The sequence below is a fragment of the Odontomachus brunneus genome, unplaced genomic scaffold (genome assembly GCF_010583005.1).
Source record: "Odontomachus brunneus isolate Ranch 3 - 2012 unplaced genomic scaffold, Obru_v1 Obru_scaffold_060, whole genome shotgun sequence".
Lineage (NCBI taxonomy): Eukaryota > Metazoa > Arthropoda > Insecta > Hymenoptera > Formicidae > Odontomachus > Odontomachus brunneus.
In genome coordinates, this window is record NW_022639510.1 from 1,582,375 (window position 1) to 1,603,117 (window position 20,743).

Consider the following 20,743-nt stretch of genomic DNA (forward strand, 5'->3'; position numbering starts at 1 on the left):
GATTCGAATCGATCCTTTTTTTCGTGAAAGTTGATAAAACTTGGAATAACTTTGTCGAGTTAGATTTTCGTCTTTTGTCTTCTTTCTTTTAAATCAGACATGTAGAAGTTAGATTTTTTTAATCAAACAGTAGATAACTCACTTCATATCTCTAATTTAAGATCAGGCACAGATATTGATAGTAAAATTAAATATTGAAATCTCGATTGCAAGTGTGAAAAGTCATAGGCTTACTAAATCTTACCGGAACCTGAACTCTCTTAACAAACTAGATGAATTTAAATAGTATCTAATTTTAATAAATAGAAACTATTGAATTTTTTAAATAAGATTAAATTATTACTATGTTATCAGTTTTTTGTATTAATTATTGTTTTTGAAGTAATAAGTATTTGAGCTTCCGTGTCTATCGGGATTGTTTGATTGAAAAGAATCTCTCTTTCTCTCAATTTGTCCTCTTTATGTCTGATTTAGAAGAAGAGAAGCAAAGGACAACAATCTGACTCGACAAAGTTGTTCTAAATTTCACTAGCTTTCATTAAAAGAAAAAAGCATCGAGGTCGACTGAAATTTCGAGACTGCAGTCTTTTTCGAAGCATAAAATTTCACTTGACCCCACTGTTGCGCCAGTTTCTTGCAGTCGATTCCTCGCTGTGAAACGACTCCTCGCCGCGGAGTGGTATACCCTTTGTGCGAGGGATCTCCGCAAGAAATCTGTTTCCCGTTTCGCGCGTGCAAAAAGCCGGTGCGGAGCAGGCCGCGAGCTAAGACAGTCGCAGGCTTAATATGCAGAAAATGCGAGCTAGAAAGCGTACTAAAGAGGCGATAATGAATCGCGTGGTTTTTAGCAATAACGCAAGTCTCGGCGGTTTTTCCCCGGCGGAAAAGCCGCCCCAGGACGTCTCTCGCTCCGAAGTGTGTCGCGGGAGCGCGCTCGCGATGCGACTGTAGATTTTCCCGACGACTCTTGCGTTCAGACACCAGCCGATATGATAATTACTCGGTATCGCCGTGATTGCACACGAACCGGCAATTTTCCTCGCGCTCGCCGAGCGCATAAAGAGTACAGAAAAAGGGAAATTCGCTCGAGCGCGCAATTTATTTAAGCGTCCCGTGTTTGCGTGCCGAGCCTCGCCATCGGCCGACGATGAGACTCGCATTCTCGGGTGAACGCAACGAGACGACACGGTGGCGGTACTTCTCCGTACTCGGGACGACGTGAGAGTGCATAACGCGATCGTCTAACGCACGTTAGAAAGGCTAGATTTTAGACGGAATATTTGTTTAATCATACGGTTTCACCGCGCCGGGCGGAACTAGTACGGTATTGCGCGCCGCAATTAAAGCGTCTCGCGCTCTCGCCTACGTGATCCTCGGTCCAACTCACCGCTTGTCGGACTCGCAATAACTCCGAATCCGTGCGCTGCACGATAAAAGGCTGACGTAACGGAATAATAAACAGTCGCCGACCGATGCTATGGGACGCGCGGAGCAAACGGGACGATAAGAAGGAGATTGGCGCGCGCGAGCAGCTATCAGAATTGGAAAGAGAGATTATGGTCGGAGGTGTCGTGAGAAAACTGAAGAAAGAGAGAGAGAGAGAGAGAGAGAGAGAGAGAGAGAGAGAGAGAGGCGATAGATTCACGCAGAAATCTTGGTTGAATAACATGGAATACTAATAATATAATTTACAAGACTTATATACTGCGCTCGACTGGGATGTACACCTCATTTTTAGCGGAATCCTCTTAGATAGCCTCAAAAAGGTTCTTCTAAAACCGACAGGAAAATATTCTAAGCAGGGAAATATTTCCTGTATAATTCCATACTTAGTATTCATCAGAAGAGAAATACTTTGAATTTAGTATGAAAATTAAAAGATTGTCTCTTCATTAGAGAAGAAACACTCGGAATACTAAATATGGGATTACAGGAAATAGCAGCTTGCGAAATAGCAACTAGAGTTCTCTTTTTCGGGCGATGGAATATCTTTCTTTCGGTTTTAGAGGCATTCTCTTCAGGCTATAACATAAAAGAATTGCGCTAAAGAGACGAGATCATATTTTTTGGAGTGTACTTATACTGAAGTCAAAGTTTAAATACGACTAATAGAAATGAATAGAGTTTAATTACACTTAAGATACACACACAGACACACTTTGTAACCTGATGGTATTCAAATTTACTATACGTGCAAAGAAATGTTAGAAAAATCAATATAAGAAATATTAAGAGTTCCCTATTGATGCACTTATTAACGGTGCAGCTTGGATTGCTCGTGATTTCTAATACCAGTATAGGAAAGCATTTTATTTTTGGCCAATAACCAGTTATTTTCAGCGTGTAACAGTATAGTATTACTACGTAGTTTCTAAGAACAGCAGGAAGATAAGATATACATTGCGCTTCTGGGCGATGATGAGTAGTTGTATGATCGCGTGCCGATCGCGCTTCGTTGCTCATGATTTGCAAGCGAACTGTTGCACAAATAAATATATTGAATTAATTTTTGGTCAAAGATAGCAAGAATTTCTGTTTCCCATAAGCCAAATTCGGTTTTAAGGACCAGAAATTCTGTCCTCTTCAACCAACACGCGTTTGGTTTGTTCATCCTCAGCCTAATTCAGTCGAATTTCTTTCTCTGTGAAATTGAAGCAATGCATGATATGTTCAGGAAAGATGTATACTCAGAATCGCAACTTTTCTACACTCGTTACAAAACCAATGGAAAAAAAGTACCATACCTCTTGGACGGAATCACTTCTGTACATACAGTTTTATATTCTCCTCCCCAAATTTCCCATACTTTCTCGAAATGTGCTCGTCTTCTCGTCTAATCCTAACGGGACTACTATGGAATATTCTTCGGCCAGTAAACGTGTATATCTCGGAGAAAAATTCCCTGCGTGTCGGTGGAGTGAAGAAACACGTCTGCTTTTCATTCTTCGGCATTCATCCGTCGGACACGTCGAGCTCGCGAGCAATCCGTTCCGAATGTAAAGACGGCGGGCTGTTTGCGAGCGCGAGCTATCACGCAGGCTGATAAGAAGCGGCGAGTTTTCATAGTCCCGACGATTTATGCGCGACGGCGTAATTGCTCGACAGGTATGACCGGCCGACAAGGAAGATTTCCGATAAGCCCGCGTGCGGAAAGCAATATTCCGGAACGCGTAGCGCGGAGCGTGACATAATACGCGCGCCGCGTAATCTCCCGAGAGCCTGGCGTTCGACTATTAATTATATGGCGACGTAAAATTACCGCGACACGACTCACACACACACACACTCTCTCTCTCTCTCTCTTTCTTTCTATCTCTTTTTCTCTTTCGCGTCGTGCACGCGCACATTTATTTACTTTCGTGCAGTAAGACACGCGGTTTCAATCGAGCGCGCGTCTTACGAGCGCGTCGCGCTTCAGCGACGAGCATGCGTACGCATGTTCCGCGTTACCGCGCGCGGTTAATGTAATGTGAAGATTTCCACGATAATCGCCGGCATCGGGGACAGCGAAACTCGAGGGTAATAATTCGCGCGGAGAGCTGCCGGGTGAAAAGAAAATGTCTCGAAGGGAGACGGCGATTCCCCATCCTTTCTCCTGTACGAAGAAGAGTCGCGCTTCCACCTCGGCGGTAGAGAAGAAGTTCCAGCCGAGAGAATCGCGATATAACTCTCCACGTCGTATCATACTCGTCTCACTTGGCCGCGAAGTGCACTACGCCTCAAACGCTCGCGCATTGCGGCGACGCGAAGTACTCTCGCGAGAACCTGCTTCGCGGAACGTGCTTCGCAAGCCGCCCGAGGATCATTCCGGACCGCACTTTCCAATCGTCCCAAGGTCCTTCCGAACAATCGGTGCCCGTAGCCATTTCCCCGGCTCGGCCGCTCGATATTTCACCGTGTCGCCCGCACTGCACTTCGTCCTTGTGTGCGCGCACGCGAGTTTCGTGCCGAGCGTGCAGGAGTAAAGTTTCAAAGCGCGCTCTCGCCTCCACAGACCGCCCGTGCACCCAGGAACCGGTACTTCCTGGTCCCCGCCGCGTGGTTCTCGCCGCCGTACTCACCGGCTACTTCCTCGTGAAAGCGAGTCACCATACGACCTCTTCTCACCCGAATCACACCACCCACGGTAGCTCGCACTAGCTTATATCACAGTCCAGCCAGGGGCTCTCCCAGAGACGCCAGCCCGAGAAGGCTCTAGCTCCGACACCGGCCACGCACTCAGAATGACGGACGCGCGTCCACCTTGGCAACGAGGTCGACGAAAGCCGACGAAGGACAGAGGGAGAGAGGAAGATCCAGCCAGGTTTGAGGAGCGAGCGAGGTGGTCGACGTCGAAGCGAGAGTGGGAGCGAAATAAAGACAGAGAGACGGAGAGAGAGAGAGAGAGAGAGAGGGGGAGAAGGAGAGAGAATATAAGAGAAAGAGAAGGAAAAAGAACACAACGACTACAAGGAGAGACTGAAGAAAAAAGGCGAATGTTCTTGCTCAACGACCGTGTCGTCTGATGCGTCTCCCTCGAGTTCACGTCTGGCCGCGACCTGCGGCACCAGATGGGTCACGAGGCGGTAACCGTGCCTCCAGGTCGTACCTGGTCGATGATCATCCTCGGGACTCGCTCGGGACGCGGCACGAGGACGAGGACGTGAACGTGGACTGAGCACCGCGCTGCGGCACCGCGCAGAGATGTCTGAGCGGCCGGTTAGCCTCTCCCCGTGAAGGAGAGTGTTTCGTAACGGGTTCAGGAAACTCGACGCTCCACAAAGCGTGGCACGCGTGGTGCGCTTCCCGCTGCCGATTGGCCGCTTCCAGCGGCCACGTGCAGCCGGTTGGTCGCCTGGCCAGGTACAAGAGCACCTCTCGTCGAGGTGCTGCTGCTGCTGCTGCTCGGCCAGCAGAACCGAGCCGGGGAGAGCGTTCCAGGTGCGAGCGGCCGAAGAGGATTGGCCGTCGCTTTGCGTTCACGTTCACGTCAGCGACTTTGACGCGGCCTCGATCTCTCGGCAGGGCCCTTAACCAGTAACATCCGTCTGGGCATTCCGGTCGAGAGACGAGGACGTGGCCTTGGTCGTCTTCCGCCGAGAACTCGGTCGACTTTTAGGGATTTTCGCCGGTCTATCGCGTCCCTTCCTTGCTTCTTCGCGTGACTCTCGAATGGCACAGGTTAATCACCACAAGTAAGGAGAGGTTTGGTCACACAAACATGGAATTTAGTTCCAATGAACGAACCGACGCGTTCTGGTTGAAGGAAACGGAATTTCTTGGAGCCAAATTTGGATCATGAAAGAATCAGAAATGCTGTGTCTTTCGATCAAGCCTCGTTGATTCGTGGATTAATAAGCTTCAAGTTAATGTAACCTATTTTTCCTGTGCGCTTTTTTTATTGAAATAATATGATATAATGTATTAGAATTGTAGCACGTATGACCATGAATTATCGGTTAGGTAGATAGATAATGTGGTTTAACAATAACAGCAGGGTTACTCAGCTATGATATATACATGAAATTACCGGTTTGAGTCGACGAATTTCTGTCTCTCTCTCTTTCTCTCTCTCGGTCTTCCTTTTTCGAGCACTGTTTCTCAATTTGGGTTCGAGGCGGCGTGTCGTGGTGTCGTTGAACCGCCGATAAGTGATAAGCACGTTTCGCCAGCTGATACGAAAATCCACGGCGATAAGCCGGTTTCCGTTGCGACTTCGCGATACATTTGCATGAGATTCGTAGCGTGAGCGCCCGTCACGCGCCGCTGATCGCGGGAGGGTGCTATGCACCGCTGAGGTTATCGGAGAGATGAAGGCGGATAATGTGGTTTGAGTTTTGCGAGTAATGAGTTGTAGCGAGAGGCACGTTGAATGTAACGTCGAGGTTGAGATCGCGCAGATACGTTGAAGCGGACGATCGTGAGGAGGAAGAGAAGGACGACGAGGAGAACAGAATTTAACCGTTGCTTCTCTCTCTCTCTCTCTCTCCCTCTCTCTCTTTCTCTCCCTCTCTAAATTTCTTCGAGCGAAATTCCACTCGGAAAGTAGAGTGACAGCCGCGTCACTCGAAGTCGAGTGACTTCTTATCCATACAAATTGAATTTTCACCACTCTGACTCGTCGAGTGATTATTTTCGTTCGAAGTCGAAAGGTGAGTCTGGTGTGCTCCACATTCACTTCAAATTCAAGTGTGCTCTTTTAGCTGAATCTCTTTTTGCATGTTTCTCACCATTTTAACTCACGTTTTGTAGTACATTTAATTTAGCACGTATTAAATTACAATTTACACGTCTCATAAATGTGTTAAACGTCGTGATTTAAAACCACAAGAAATGTGTTAAAAGAGCTTCAGTCAACCTTCACGTTTATGCGTTTAAAAATAATATACTTAGATTTGTGTGTGTTACGAGAACAAAATCATTCTCTCTCTCTCTCTCTCTCTCTCTCTCTCTCTCTCTCTCTCTCTTTGCGATTTTTCTTTTTGAACTGAGTTTCATCCTCGCGATTGTACGTTTGCAAGATACACGAAAAATTAGACGATCGATTGAGCGAGTGTCCTTCTGCTTCCCCAATCGCACGGTACAAATGACGATAGGATTGCATAAATTCGCTGAACTTCGGCACGCGAGGGGAAGAGAGAGAGAGTGCCGTATTATGTAGGTAGCGCCGCGGGCGCACGTTCTTACGAATCGCTTACCTGCAGGCTGCGCTGCCGAAAGAAAAAAGAAAAAGGAAAAGTAAACGAGATTAATCGCTCCGGCGTGTAAAAACATGCGTAGGAGTACATAGAGCGATGGTGCAATTAGTCTTGCAGAAATTGCTAGGAGGAGCGGATCCACAATGCGCTTGCAAGAATTATCCAACACAAACAACCTGAACGCTGTTAAGTTATGGCACTTGTATTTCTCTCTCTCTCTCTCTCTCTCTCTCTCTCTCTCTCTCTTTCTCTCTCTTTTGTGCAACGTGCAATACGAGCGCAACGTTCGGAGACGTTTACGTTTACGTTCTACGTAAAGAACGTAAAGAACGTTCACAGCTTTGCGTCGAAAGTGCAAACGGCCCTATCAATTTCAACGTGCATACGTTATATAACTCGCACATGACGTCTGACGTTAACAACACGTCCCGGCCTCCCAGTCGTTTTCACGACAATACATCAAAGAATTTACTTTTGAGGCGTAATCAATGCTTCCGTAACGAACAACACTGTGAAAAGCGATCAATTGACGACTGAGTACAGATGTGATCGCGTGTCGGCTAATACTTTGTACTCGCGCGTCCAATATAACATTAAATACAACCAAACAAAAAATACAATGACATCCTTAACGGAATTTTCTGGAATCCTAGAGGACTTTGTTCCTATATATGGTCTTTAGAGGATTCTGAAACCAAAAGGAAATCAAAAGGACTCTGAAATCCTAAGCGCAATATTCTTAAAATTAGAGAAGAATTTCGTCTTTTATCTACAGTACAATGTACTATACGTTTTACTGTGTTATATTTTATTTTGATAGCTGATATATAAAGAATTCTAATTGCAAGATGCCATTTCCTGCAATCTCATAGCGATTCTAAGCGAAAACTTTCACTGATAGAATATTCCTCTTCTCTGATAAAGTGAACTGTTAATTGCAAATCTATTTCATTAAATCGCGAATAGAAATATAATTAGCCAGCTTGAATTACAAAAGGTAGTAGCTAGCTAGCATAGGTTAGATTAAATTTTCCAGCTCGTCACTAATTCGTTACTGATTATTCACTGAAATAGAATAGACTTTGACCGTTGTCTAGTTGTTACATATGATATGATAGAGTAAATGCTTATTCTAAAATCACCTGACTACTTTATCATCACTAGTATTTAAAAAAAATGAGGTAGCAAATCAAAATTGAAATTACGTTAATTTAATCAAAATCTCAAAAAAGTAGAATTGAGCCTTTACATTACTGGTTAGCAGCAATTTGGGATTCTTTACCTCATAACTGTAATTCGTTTTTTAAATTGTTCTTTAGCTAATTTATTTATTTAGCCACTAGGAGAAGTAAGCGTTACATTACTGGCTAGTGATGATGCTAGTCATAAATTGACTATCTCTCGTGGTTAGACACTGACAAAGTTCAATTAAGAGTATTTTAATTGTTTCTATTCGATCTATCAAGAGGAGTAGAAGTAGAATGCTTTCCTATTGAAAGAAATGTCTGTTAAGAACAAGACTTGTACCACAGATGAAAGACGAAATTCCTCGAACTCAAAGAATATTGTGTTTAGGATAATTTCCTCCTGCTCGTAGAGGAATTCCTTTGAGACCACACATAAGAGAAACCCGTTGAGAATGAGATATTATATGTTCTCGGCTGACATAACCGTCGGCGTAAACTTGGCAGTAACGAGGCCAAAACCGTTAATGAATTACTCGTTAATTAATTGCACACGGGAAACAAGTGCGGACGCGAGGAAGCGCCGTTCCGACGCGAATTGCGACCGGATGGCACCTCGTGCGCTCGGCTCTCGCGAGTTTCTCCCGCTCGGTCGCTCGTGACTTCGTGGTCGTCATCGTTGGATTAATACACGAAAAAAGCACACTTACATCGCAGGCGTTAGAAATGTCGCTGGTCTCGTCGTCCGGTGTGGCCAAGGGAGCGCGGGGTGACGAGGGCGTGAGCAAATTGTCCGGCTTTCCCTCGATATTATCGTCGTCTTTCGACGACGACGTCGTCTCGTCGGCGACGGCGGCGTGACCGGCCGCGATCGGCGCACCTCCGCGCTCTTCGTCGGCTGAGCTCGCCGGCTTCGTGGCCTCCTCGACCGTGGTCCACGAGTCCAGGGTCTCGATCGGCTCGAGCTGTTTCATCTCGGAGAACACAGTCACGCTCGTGTCCGACACCACGACCTCGGTCTTTTCGATGAAAGTCGAGTCGGACGCCGAGAACTCGCTGGAGGACTCGTCCACCGGATTCTGCGCGTCCTCCGCGGCATCCTTGGCATACTCCGTCGACTCGTTGTCGAAGACCAACTCAGACTGCGACTCGGTGATCTCCGACGACACCACGATCTGCGGTGTTTCCTGACCGGTCTCTTCGCTCAGAATGCGCCGCTCGATGTCGAGGAACTCTTGCGTGCTGGCTGCTTCCGCGACCAGCTCGGATCGACTCGTGGCGTCGTCGTCCTCCAGCTCCTCGCTCGGTTTCGAGGCCGGGGCCTGCTCGGCCGTTTCGAAGACAGACGTTCTGTCTTGCGAAATTGCCGACGCTGCGATGACCTTCTCCTCGTGCTTGCGCTCAGAATCGAAGAGCATCTCGGACTCGGTTACAATATTTACGTGCACATTATCCATCTCGTCGATATGTTCGTTCATGGAAGACTGTTGGACGTGTCGTTCCTGCTGGGAAGGGAGCGTCTCGTCGAAGTTGTCGGAGAACTGACCGTCGGAGGACGGCGCCTGCTCAACCCACGTCTCCAAGACGGCGTCCGCGTCCTTCTCCTCTTGCTTGATATCCGTGCAGAGTAAGTCCACGTCGTCCGGTATCCTCTGCGCCGATTCCTCCTCTTGTTGGTACTTGTCGGGACAAGTCACAGGAGCCGCAGAGAACTCTGACTGAGAATCAGACTCGCCGGCGAGGTCGCGCGCGACCTCGTCGGAGCCGGGTTCGACCGCGAGCTGCGGATCGGCGTCCTCGACAGCGCTCGCGTCTTCACGGTTGACTTCGCTGTCGTCGACGAGCTCGTCGTCGCTCGTCTTCTGAATGACCGTCGCGTCTCCGTGTCCCGGCTGCTCGACGAACACCTGTTCCTCTTGCTCGTCGCGAACAAGCACCGGCTCCGGCTTCACGTTCTCGGCGTTAGCGTCGGGGGACGCGTGACCATTCTGGTGACCGTAAGGCTCCTCGATCAGGGAGCAGTGCTCGTTCTCGGCCGCGATGAACTCCGCGTTCACGTCGAGATTATCCTCCCGCCGGTCCAGAACGATCCGGCGGATCTCCGGCTGCGTGGTGATCTCGTCGGACTCGTCGGCGATCACCTCGTCGTCGTCCTTGCTGGAGCAGATCCTCAGCGCCAGCTCGCTCTCGATTAGCTCCTGCAGGCTCTTGTCTTCGCCGCTGAGCTCGTTACGGGTGTTGTTCGTCAGCACGAGGTCGTCGTCGTCGTCGTTGTTGTCGCACAACGAGATTAGTTGCTTGTTACTCGCGGTTAGATTATCCAAATCAATCAAGCCGTTGTTAGACTGAACACCGCACACTTCGCTCTTCTTGCTACTTACTACATTGATGGACTTCTTCGTCGCCACCTCCGCCATTGTGGTACCTCGCCTCGTGATCACACCGTCAGCACCTGCAAAAGCACAAGGATCCCTCTTAGAAGTCTCGCGTGTAACATTCGAATACGCTAATTAAATGTGAGTTTAAGAGGCACGGCGATTAACGCATCGAACGCGCTCGTTGGAGCCGCGAAGTGTTGGTCGCCCGCGCGATATGTAATCGTATTCAGCGATGCCCGCTCACTCTCGCGAGGAATAGGTCGGGAATAATGAGGAAATAAGCTCTCTCCGCTCTCGCGTGAACAAAAAGCGTATGAATTTATAAGCGAGCGGAGATTAATACGAGAACGAAACTGGGCAACGGGAACGCGAAATAAGTAGGATCGATAAATAACGCTCACGAATAACCGGTTTTGCCTATGTAATTTCGAGCTAGAAAGTGCGGGACGAAAGAAAAATTCCTCGGGAAGCGCGGAAAATGGTGGAGCGCAAATAGATTGTACGCGCGGAAGTATTGTAGCGAAGCTAAAGTTAGATTTCTTTTTGCGATGTCTTGAGTGCAGCTCTGGCTGTACTGGGATTGTCGTACAAATTAGAAATAGTGAATTTAGTTGAATTTTGAAAACAATAAGTTGTGTGTGGAAATATTGCAGTGGAAGAAGAAATACTTGAAAATTTATTTGTGGGATATATAGTTTATTTTTACGAAACAAAGTTTATTTCTGTAAATAAACTTTATATCCTGCAAAAAAATTTCCAAGTATATTTTTCAGCGCACTGAGGAAAAATATTTTAAAATGTTATTTATGTGATATAAAATTTACTTTCGTGAAACAAAGTTTATTTTGAAATAAAGTTTATTTCTGCGAATAGACTATATCCCACAAATAAATTTTCAAGTACATAGAAATAGTACAAATTGTACGATCTAGCGAATATACGATATAAAAAAACACTCAAACAATCGCAATAACGTAAATAAACTTTATATCCTGCAAAAAAATTTCCAAGTATATTTTTCAGCGCACTGAGAAAAAATATTTTAAAATGTTATTTATGTGATATAAAATTTACTTTCGTGAAACAAAGTTTATTTTGAAATAAAGTTTATTTCTGCGAATAGACTATATCCTACAAATAAATTTTCAAGTACATGGAAATAGTACAAATTGTATGATCTAGCGAATATACGATATAAAAAAACACTCAAACAATCGCAATAACTTTGTAGTAAAAAATTCTTAAACAAGTATATAGCATTTTTACGTAACATATTTTAAACAAATATATAATAATTTCAACTATAGTTCTGCAACTATATGAAGTTATGTACTGTAGAGTTATGCACTGAGAAGAAATACTTGAATATTTATTTGTAGGATATAAAGTTTATTTCTGTGAATAAATTTTATATCCTACAAATAAATTTTCAAGTATTTTTTTCTCAGAGTGGTCCAAGAATACAAAAATTTCGTTATAACGTTCACTATAATATTTCTCCCAGTGTCTTTATCTGAGATTGATAAATTTCCCAGAGCAAGACTTTTTGGGTTCCTCGAACTTGTCTCAGCGTAACTATAGTTTTTTTCTTTTTTTCACAACCATAATCGTGTCATGTGTCATACCGACGGTGTCCCGATGAAATTTATTCGGCAATATTCGTTTTAATGTGATGTATTCTTTTTTTTAATACGGTAGGCGGATGAATCGATCTCTTTGACCCGCACACACATATACGCACACACACTTGACTTTCTCCAGATCATATCGGCGCGCAAAGAAAACTCTTCAGAGAGGCGCATGGTGAACCATCTGCTACTCGATGAAGTACCGCCGGTTTATGGTTATGCAAAATGAAGTCCGCGCAAGTGGTCGTGCAAGATCACGGCCGAGGAAATATATAACGCGCTTGTTAGGCAACTTCTGCCGGTCGAATAATGCGCTGCAAAATTTGCTACCGAGATTCCGGCACGATCGATTCTCCGAAGCGCAACCTGGAACCTGCATCCAAAAAATTCACGGGGATATATGGGGAAGACCGGGGGCTGTATGGCCCCAGGGGTATGCTGCTCATGTGCTCTTTTTTAATATTTATCTTGAGAGAAATAGTGGCTACAAAATCGCGAAATGGTCCTTTCAGGAACATAAATACTTTTCCTTGAATTTCATTAAAATCATTAAAATCGGTATAATATTACAGTTAAAAAATAAAAAAGAAAACTAATTTGATAATAGCAAAGTAAATTTTTTCAAGCTTCTCAAAATTTTCGATTAATATTCTCCATTGTGACTGAATAAAATTGAGCGATGTGTTACTAGCTAGAATGAAATTTCTTACAGGCGTATAAATGGTTAGTGTTTCTAGAAATAATCGCAATATTTATTCATAAAATGATTGAAATGGAGCATACAATGGGCGGACGAGGTAAAGTTGACTCGTAATAAAAGGTCGGTAGGAGGGCTGTGGAGACGTCTCGCGGAAACTCTGGAACTACTAATCAGAATACATATTTTATACGTGACCTTCTTATCCTGCGCTATTGGGCGAGTGAACCTGGTATCAGGGCTATGTTGCTACACGTTCGTACTTTGGTTATTACCAGACGAAATATACGGTTAACAGAGTCGTAGCAGGCATTAATACATAGAAGAAGATTGCCTTCATGCTTATCATAGAAGAAAATTGCCTATCATGTTTATACAATCAGTCACAATAATTAGTCTGAGAAGTTGTAACTTCGAAATTCTAAAATATAGGCCACCTGGTCTCGGTCTCCCCCACTGTCGGCGAAAGAAGAAGCAGCAAAATCGTTTAATCAAGCAAAACCCTTCGTGACGATACACACAATAACAAGTGCAAATTATGCCAAACTGCAATTTTTCGCGAGCATTAGATTCGTGTGCAGATTCGCCTTCCGCGACTCGCGAAGCACGGTGCGCTCTCTCTGGGAATAGTAATAGCGTCGTATTTTGGAGCAGCTTTCGCTGCTGGTTTTAGTGCGCGTCTTCGCGGCGAGAATTCCTGGCCTCGCTTACGAAATCGCGAAAACCGTCTCGCAACGGAATGTGTCGTACGCCTTGATTCTCTCACGCGGATGTGCGGAGGCACCGAGAGCCACCAAGAGCAGCAAGTCCGAGCTGCGGTATTAACGGAAGTTACGCCTCTATGGAGCTCAGTCGCGACTACAGACCGGCGTTGTTGGCTGGCAAGCCAACCTCCTATTATTAGCCATCCCGTATGTAGCGAATTTATGCTTCCTCGACGGAATGTACTCTCAAAATGAAATCCGAAACTCTGAAAGAACGCTGCGGGATAAAATCGCGCGCTTGCCTCCAATGAGATTGGCAATTAGCCGATTGAAGTCCTCGCGAAAGTAACCGTGAAATACGATCCAAATACCAAACTTCAAATTCGCGAATTCGCGTCGAAGTGATGAGACGAAGCGGAGCTCTGGAAGATAATTCGATACTTTGCAATGATAATTCAATAAACTGCATGGATATTTCAATTGCTTGGAAAATCAAAAAGCTATTCAAGAAACATGGTTTTCTTTATTTTACGTGGAAAAAGCTTTCTCAGTTTATGTAATTGAATGGGAATTAGATAAAAATTTGGCGACATCGAAGCATATTTGTTCAAGTCTATTATTAAAATCAGAAAAATTAAGTTAAATTGATATTTTTACATCTCTTCGCTGCAAATAATATTTTCGATTGCAGCGAAAAAGACGTCATTTATATTAAATGACGTCTTTTTCATTGCAATCAAAAATATTATTTGAAGCGAAGAGATGTAAAAATATCAATTTAACTTAATTTTTCTGATTTTAATAATAGACTTGAACAAATATGCTTCGATTCAACCAACTGACGATTAATTTCAGTAAATTCAATCAAAGAATGCTTAATTGGCGATTGTTTTCAACGAATTTAATTTAAAAAGTAATTGATTAAATTGTTTGGTTTAATTAAGGAAATTTTTTGTGATTTCTGGTTTGAACGAACTAGAAAATCGCAGTGTGTGAAGTTACTAGAATTCTGCTAGAATGAACCAGAAATCTTGTTAAATCTTGTGAACAGAGTTCCGGCAAAAGTTCGTTCATATTTCACCAGAACTTTGATTAATCCAGTCAGATCTCTTTTTTCGTGTGCGAAATTCTGCTGAGAAATTCCCTGTCGGGAGATTCCATACGAGGCATCCGCCGTCTCGATTCATGCGCCTCGAGAACGCTTCCTGATCCCTTCGCTGAAAAGCGCCCGCCTCATCAATTTTCTTTCTCGGGAGAGATGGCGGTGGCCGTGCGTGCTCTTTCTCCGGCAATTTGACAAATTCCAGCGCGCGTACATACGTCTCTCCCATCGTAAGCATTTATAAACAGAGCGGCAGGGTAGGCCGGTTCGATCCGGCCGTAAACCAAGGCAGTCGCGACTTCAAAATTAGAAAGTGGTGCGAGCGAGCTTGCGCCGTTCGGTCCTCGCGCGAATCTTAATCTCTCGCCACCCTCGAGAGACGCGATATCCGAAATCGCCCGCGAAATTTGAAGTCGTCGTCGCTGGTGCGTTTGCGTCGCGTGAATCCTCGAGTCTTTCACGATGTTTAATTTAATCTTCCCCTCTTTGTCCGCATCGCTCTCCATGATTCCACCTCGTCTCTGCACCTCTTAACACTCTCCACTCGTCTAACCCGCTCTCTTCTTTCCAGCTCTCTCTCTCTCTCTCTCTCTCTCGTTCTCTTACTCTCTCTCTTTCCTTCTCTCGCTCGTTTCTCTTTACTCGACGTTTCACCGAGGTCGTTCCTCGGGTTCACGACCGAGACTATGGAGGTACACACGCTCTCTCTCTCACTCTCTCTTTATTTCTCTCTATCTCTCTCTCCCTCTTCTCTCTTACTATTTCTCTCTCTCTCTCTCTCTTTATCTTGCTCTCTTCTTCTGCCACTCCGCGACTCTTCGCTCCTTCTTCCTCATCTACGCCGTTCTACCACCTCTCGTTCTCTCGCATCTTGGCTTCCCTCTCGTTTCAACCTCTCTCTATTTTTAGAATGACACACTACCGCGATTCAAAGACGCGCGCGGACGCATCGTACAGTCCTCGGAAAATGTTCTGCCCAAATGCGGCGAGCGAGCGAGAGCGAGACGTTACGAAGCGAAAAAGAGAGAGACAGAGAGGGAGAAAGACAAAGCAGAGGGAGCAACAGCGAGCACGAAGGGCAGGGAATTTTTCTTTCGGATCGCGTGACAGGTGTTATGCACCCCGTCGTGTTATAAGGTCGAGCCGTACCCTCGTCATACGATCAAGTTGTGAAATCCGCGCGAGTCAGAGAGATCGCTTGGTGGGTCGTGATTTGGGAATAAGTAAAGCTCGAGAATTCGAGAAAACTTGAGAGAAAAAGAGAGAGTAAAATAGAAATAGAATAGACTTTATTTATACACTCTGTGTTGTGTAAATCCTGTAGAATTTGCAGCATTGTGAATGAAGTAACTGTCAGGATTATACTACAGAATGGTTAATAGCAATGCAATACAATACACGACAGCAATGTAAGCTTAAAATAATGATAGAATCTGATTTTAAATTCGAATTTAATTTGAATTAAATAAAATTATATGAATTAAAGTCGGCTTATTTTAAATTCCGTTCGTTGTTGTGCTTTCCGAGTGTGAGCTCCTCACTAGTTCAAAGGATTGAGAAAAGAAAGGGAAAGAAATGAGATGGATCTGAAAGTAATATTCATAATTAATTACGCTTGAAGTGAAAAAGAAAGATAACGTAGAGTAAAGGAACGAATAAGAAAGAAGAGAAAATTGAGGATTAGATAAGAGATAGAAAAAGGAAAACACAAGATTGGTGAGATTCATATCATAGCATGGTTATTTAGCAAAAACACTTTCTCTTGCTCGGTATCCAGAAAAAAGTGGCACAGGAGCTCTTTTAAATCTAGTTGATAAGATAATACTTGCGATCTCAGTCGACAGAGAATTCTATAAGTATGAAATCGTGAAGGAACGCTTGAAAGAAAATTAGAAAGAAAAGAATTAAGAAAAAAAAAGAAAGAGAGAGAAGAGAGGGGAAGGAACAAGATGCGCGTTATGGGGAAATTTGCGGATCGACAATCTCGGCGAGATCGGTGCTATTTTGGTCCCGCAATTTAATTACCATGTGGTATCTCGAGAAAATTGATCGAACGCGTCGTACTTGCGAAAACGATCGCGCTCGAAGAGTTTCACCGAGGAGTACGCTGCGTATATCCGAGTTCGCTCGCGAATTCGTAGGCCGTACGGCTCGATTTAAATGCATCCCGGGTCGATTACAAGCTCTGTAATTTGGCGATAATAAAATGTAATTGCGACCGTCGGACCTGGACGTTTCTCCGCGGGGATTCGGCTGCGACGCGCGTTTCACGGCGAGATAAAGACGGCAGATACGCGCCATGCGAATTACAGTAATAGATAGAGAGCTTGTTTACGCAATTACGCCAGTTAAGAGGAAGGAAACAAGAAAGCAAGAATGAAATGTTAAGGTCGTGGTCCAAATAGCAAAATCGCAATCGCAGCCCACAGCCCACGGGCCGACACGAGTGGGTGAATGCACGCGAGGGCGTACGCCGTCGCCTCTCTTTTTGTGCTCACTTAAAATGTTGCAACCGCATTATGGTAGTGCACCCGCTAAGTATATACCCCGGGCATACCTATCCCGCGGTGTGCGTGGTGGTCGGCCGGTAATACAAGGTCTGCGCGTTCATAAGAGAGCATCCACCCGCGTATGCCCGCAATCCACGGCGCGCGCGTCTAGTATGGAATTAAATTCTCGAACGGTACAGAGTCTGCCTTTTATAGGCTCTGAACACGGTCGATGAATTAGCGGCCAACTATGCGTCTACTCCCGCGAAATTTTCGCAACCGCGTCTGCGGTACTTCCAAGTGTAACGCGTGCCTGGAGAACACACAAGCGCGAAGGATTCCTCAAGCAGCAATCTTGAGGTATCTTGAAAATTTTTATGAACGATAATTTCGAATCTGCTTCAAGCCTATTTGTGCAATAGCTTATAAAATCGTAATATAATTAGTTACAACATTTGATCATATTTTGACTGTAATGAGGAAAAATTCGTGAATTGAATTTCTCTATCCGCTTTATATCTCTCAATTGGAAAGTCACAATACATACGGAGAAAACATTACAGTGAAAATTACAATAAAGTTTTTATAATCCTGAACTAGATAGAAATCATGATCGAAATTACTATGTGGTTTAAAAAAATGTAATCTCATTCTTATTGGAATCCTATTTCTCTCTTATACACGGCCACAAGAGAATTTCTTTAAAATCTAAAGGAAAATATTGTAATATCCAAAAATGAAGATTGCCAGTGACTATTTCCTGTAAATTATATATTGTATTATATATAATTGTATATATATATATATATATATATATATATATATATATATATATATATATTATATTATATTATATTCGAAATAATTCGAGTAAAATGTAAAATAATATTCGAAAACTTTTATCGAAATAGTGTGTGTTCCTTTTCTGATAAAGTGAATTATTAATCGGAAATCTGCTAGATATTATTCTAACTTTTTTCCACTCTTTCTCGAATATCATGATAAATATATTTATTTGAAGCAGGATGCTGTCTTACTAGAAGACATTTTTACTAGCAACGAGACTTGTACTATAAATAAAAGACAAAATTCTTTTGTAACTATAAAGTTATGTGCTCAGGATATTTTTCTTTTGGTTTTAAAAGAATCTCCTCGAGATATAAGAGGAAATCTTCATTAAGCATAAGATCATATTTTTTGGGTAATATATTTATTTAAAAATTTTACATATTTTTGGCTTTGTGTTACCATGTTATCGTAATTGGTAATTACTTGCTGGTAGATCAAATTTATTACTTCTGTAATAATTTACACTATAATGTTGCAATACAGCCCAGCTTTGCAAAAGACATTATAGAAAGAAAGATAATTTTAACGTAATGTTTATTACGATATCTGCATCCTGCGATTAATTCAACTTCAAATTTCCAAATACTAAACTGCTCTCGTCGATCTCGTGACATAATGACAAGTGCGAGACAATTTCTCTGCGGTCAGTCGTCCCGGGTGAATCGCGAGTCACTTGACAAGCGAGAGGCCGCGTCTTCTTCGTTCGCGAAATGCGGAACGCCTGGCGTGTTGGATCGCTCGAATCCGCTAACTCGCTGTGACAGGAATCACGAGACGCCGGGTGAAAGCAATCGATTAACCTGAGCGACGTGATTTAAGGGGGCGCGCAATGCCTGGATCTTATCGCGAGGGAATCATGATCGACCGCGTCTGGTGTCCTACGAAAACGTAATTGCTCGCCGGCCCCAATCAATAATGCAAATCTTATTTCTCCGCTTCGTCCGGGCCTGATGAATAATGCAGACGCATTCTCTGTTCGGACTGATCGTGATAGGTCTTCATTTCGCGATGACGTTTTAGCCGGGCTCGTTCGTCCGCCCGCCGATGATTTCATTCGACGCCACGCGCCGCTTTGCATATTCCGCGTCAAACTGGAGCTCGTAAATCGTCAAGTAAACGAATCGCACTGTTAAATCATGCCGTGCCGGAATCTGCGCAGGCTTCGCGATAAATTGACCGGCGAATCGGACGTTTCGGTCGCTCGCGGCAACGCGACCCCGACTCGCATAATTTGCAATTTATCCGCCGAGAAGTGCGAACGCCATCTGATCTATTTTCTCGCGAGGCAACCGTGCATAAATGTCGCGCGACGAGCGTCCGAGCAAACGAACGGCGTATTTCCGGAAGATTGAAGTGTCGAGGCTCACAATAGACACGAATGGCACTAATCGCTAAATTTATCGCTTGAATATAAACGCAAGACTTATACAGGAATTTGGAAAATATTTTCAGTGTTGACACTTTCAAAATAAGATTAATGTTAAAATGAGATTATATAACGTTGAATGAAGATAAATTAGTTTTCAATTAAAATAAACATTGTCAAATTAACAGAATCATTTTCTTATAGAATGTTACAATATTAATATTCTTGGGTATATATTATTAGTCTATAATCAAGACAAATATAATAAAATTAACATAATCATTTTCTCATACATAACCAGCAATATTAATATTCTTGTTTATATGAGAAAATATATGAGAAAATGATTATGTTAATTTTATCATATTCGTCTTGATTAAAGACTAATTTATCTTTGTTCAACGCCATATATATAACATTTTATTTTAACATTAATTTTACTCTTAAAATATCAACAATAAATACATGCTCTAAACAAAAATATTATTTTTTTTGTATAGACAATCTAGCATAATAATTTATCATCGTAACATTATTTCGCTAATTAATAACTAATTAATAATGTTTATATTCGTCTTGATTAGACTAATTTATCTTTGTTCAACGCCATATATATATAAAATTTTACTTTAACATTAATTTTACTTTTAAAATGTCAATAATAAATATATGCTCTAAACAAAAATATTCTTTTTTATTCTGTATAGGTAATCTAGCATAATAATTTATCGTCGTAACATTATTTCACTAATTAATAATATAAAGTAAGGAATCTAAAATTAATCTAAAATTAATAATAAAATAATATATTTTTATCTGTCTACGAACGGATCGCTCTTAATTATCGCGAGAGAATATAGTTAATTATAGTTATAATTATAGTTTCTTTTCATATAAATTCTTCTCAATTTTATTATGTTTTTAGTAGTGCAAAAATAAACTGTCAATAAGGTTTGTCTTGCTGAAACGTAATAAATTTCACTGGAAATATAGCAAACTTTTTAACAGCACATTTCATTTCCTAAAATACAAATAGCATAGATGAGATAAAAGGATAGTCCATTACCATAGAATGTCTATCTATTCCTCGGTTAAAGCTTTATAATAATCTTTATTATGAAATTCTTTCTTGGCACTAACATATTTGTTCTTGCATTGATATACATATCTATACATTGAGAAAAGAATTTCTGTCACAATTTAGGAAATATACATTTTCTTTAAACCCGTTGCTTTTCACAATTGTTTATTTTGATTAAACGAAAGAATGTAGATTTAAGCAAAGACTAAATATTTTTCATTCCTCAGATACTTTTTCTCCCAGTGCAAAAGAAATGCATGAAAATTTGTTTGTGCTAAAGTTCATTTGCATTTATTTCTGTGAATAAACTTTATATTCTACAAATGAATTTTCAAGTATCACTTTTTCTCAGTGCACTTTCTCGTTGGAAATTTTCCGCGCTGTCGAGCGATCTATCTCCCGCGGATTTTTATGTCAGTTCCGAAAGAGAAAATCGCCATTTCCGGAAACGCAGCAAGCGGCCTTCCGCGAGTTGCGTGGCGTTGCACAAGCCGAATGCATGAGGCGCGACTCCGGTTCGCCCTCACTTCGTCTCTCTCTCTCTCTCTCTCTCTCTCTCTCTCTCTCTCTCTCTCTCTCTCTCTCTCT

At 42.9% G+C, this 20,743-nt stretch overlaps 1 protein-coding gene across 12 annotated transcripts in view; it reads right to left on the reverse strand.

The window, feature by feature from the left end:
- LOC116846087 overlaps window positions 1–20,743 on the reverse strand; it is a 126,704-nt gene that overhangs the window by 56,176 nt on the left and 49,785 nt on the right. For all 12 annotated transcript variants that reach the window (XM_032819494.1, XM_032819493.1, XM_032819497.1 and 9 more), the window contains exon 2: window positions 8,572–10,313. In XM_032819494.1, the coding sequence (XP_032675385.1) occupies window positions 8,572–10,278 (1,707 nt within the window). In that variant the 5' untranslated portion in view covers window positions 10,279–10,313. The remainder of the gene's footprint in view (window positions 1–8,571; window positions 10,314–20,743) is intronic.